General features: G+C 41.3%; 1 protein-coding gene across 1 annotated transcript in view; it reads left to right on the top strand.

Moving 5' to 3' along the window:
• SARC_04722 (hypothetical protein) overlaps positions 1–1,834 on the top strand; it is a gene marked incomplete at both ends in the record, with an annotated part of 2,756 nt that extends 922 nt beyond the window's left edge. Inside the window, 4 exons of the mRNA XM_014301426.1 lie at positions 121–370; positions 915–1,084; positions 1,570–1,686; positions 1,804–1,834. Of these exons, the coding sequence (XP_014156901.1) occupies positions 121–370; positions 915–1,084; positions 1,570–1,686; positions 1,804–1,834 (568 nt within the window). The remainder of the gene's footprint in view (positions 1–120; positions 371–914; positions 1,085–1,569; positions 1,687–1,803) is intronic.
• Between the last annotated feature and the right edge of the window lie 87 nt (positions 1,835–1,921).

Below are 1,921 nucleotides of genomic sequence, written 5' to 3'. Positions count from 1 at the left end.
ATATATATATATATATATATATATATATATATATATATATATATATATTATTCGAATGCTATTGCAACCTGATATATAATAGCTTGCATATCGTCCTTTGTACCTATGCTGACATCACAGTTTTTTGGCTGAAACCGAATACGATGTGGGTACAAGTATTCTGAATGGGTCGTATGTTTCTACGGTGAAGGAATGTCTTGGGTACACATTCATCAACCATACCGCCGCAGTGGAACACTTAGGGTTGGCTTACTCTGTCGGTCAGAACAAGACTGGCCGCAACTATATGATAGCTCGAATGGCTGCCTATAAGATTGGCTTGATATATGAACAGGGTGGTTTCGGTGTCGAATCCAGCGAAATTGAGGCGGTAGGTGGTCTTTGCGAATTGGCCTGGATCGTTTTCCTCGCACGTATACAGTCCCATAAGATACGCCCAAATAACTATTCCCCTTCCCCTGCAGGTAAACTTCTATTAGTTTTATGATGTATATCTCAGGTGCTTCTTGAACAAGGCGCAAAGCTCGCTCTGAGTATGTTCAAGCTCAATAGCCGCCGTAACATTGTTTTCTCATTTTGTTCGTATCATGGTCTTTGATGGGGTTAGATCGTGTGCTCGCATTCTGCGGCACATAACTCACAAACACACTCTACCGTTTGCGCTGGTATTTTTGGAGTGCTCAAGCTAATAGCACCAACATCGGGCATATTCATCACATCTCCGATAAATTGATTCAGGCTAATGTCTTATTTTGTTTCACCCGCATACCAAATGCAATGCTGAAGCTGACACTCACTTTGATTATTCCTGCCCCTATCCCAGACGAAGTTGTTTCATCTGACTGATTCGTTAAGTGCTGTTACTGAAATGGTTCTTTCTGGTTATGTTTTTGAATGTTATCTCCACATCTCAGGTGAGATGGCTAGACCTCGCGTCCAAGATGGGCAACTGCCACGCGGCCAACACGCTTGGAGTGTTCTATGAAAAGAAAGGATCGTTCCAGTTTCTCAAGTATTACGAGCTAGGCACTGCAGTGCCTTGCTCTGACCACAGACCGTTCAATGAAGATAAAGAAGCTCAAAGGTATGTGGGAACCCCTCGGTCAGATATCAATAATGAACCTGAATGAGGTCATGACCCTCTAGATAAAAACAAAAACAAGACTGGCGGGCAAGTCCGGCAGGACTCATTGGGTGTTTGATTTTGGGTGATTAAGTTGTTTCGAGTCCTTGTTCACACTACGAACCTTAAATTGAAATTGAAGGCAAAGTGACTTAGGTGAGTGCAGGGGATTGTACAGATATCATTTTGATATATCAAAAACTAACATATTACGTTTCTGTGCCTGTTGTTAGAGGTGTTTTCTATGTTTGATACTGATTGGTGCCAAATACGCTAGAAAATTGAAGACAGAGTTTCCAAGAGCCAGAGGAATAGCGTCATTCCAACGCCAACAGTCTCCAATCACCCATACAGAACGAACCCCGAGTAGGAAATCTCTGTAAGCCGGATAGTGAGATAATCTTAATACTGATACTTTCTAATATAATGGGCGGATACTCTTTTAGGTGGGGCTGTGCGAATGCTGCTGCTAATCTAGCATACCACTACCAAACTGCTGAAACAATGGACAACAAGAAGGCCACTGTATACCTGGATATGATGTTTGAAATAGGCGATTACAGGTATGGCTTTTCATCACATTTGGTGTGTTTCTTTGTTACTATATACTGGATGCTCGTTGTATGTTTTTCGTTGTATGTTTTAAAAACCCTAAAGAGTACATCTCGCTTACACTCTAGGTGGGTGAGAGTAGTACACACTTTGAATTAGTTATATAAGGGCACGCATACTACCCAGGTTTTCTACCCATACCCATTCTATATATATATATATAGTATTTCAACTCCCTATTCTATA

The sequence above is a fragment of the Sphaeroforma arctica genome (genome assembly GCF_001186125.1).
Source record: "Sphaeroforma arctica JP610 unplaced genomic scaffold supercont1.277, whole genome shotgun sequence".
Taxonomy (NCBI): domain Eukaryota; class Ichthyosporea; order Ichthyophonida; genus Sphaeroforma; species Sphaeroforma arctica.
This window is presented reverse-complemented; position numbering and strand designations above follow the sequence as displayed.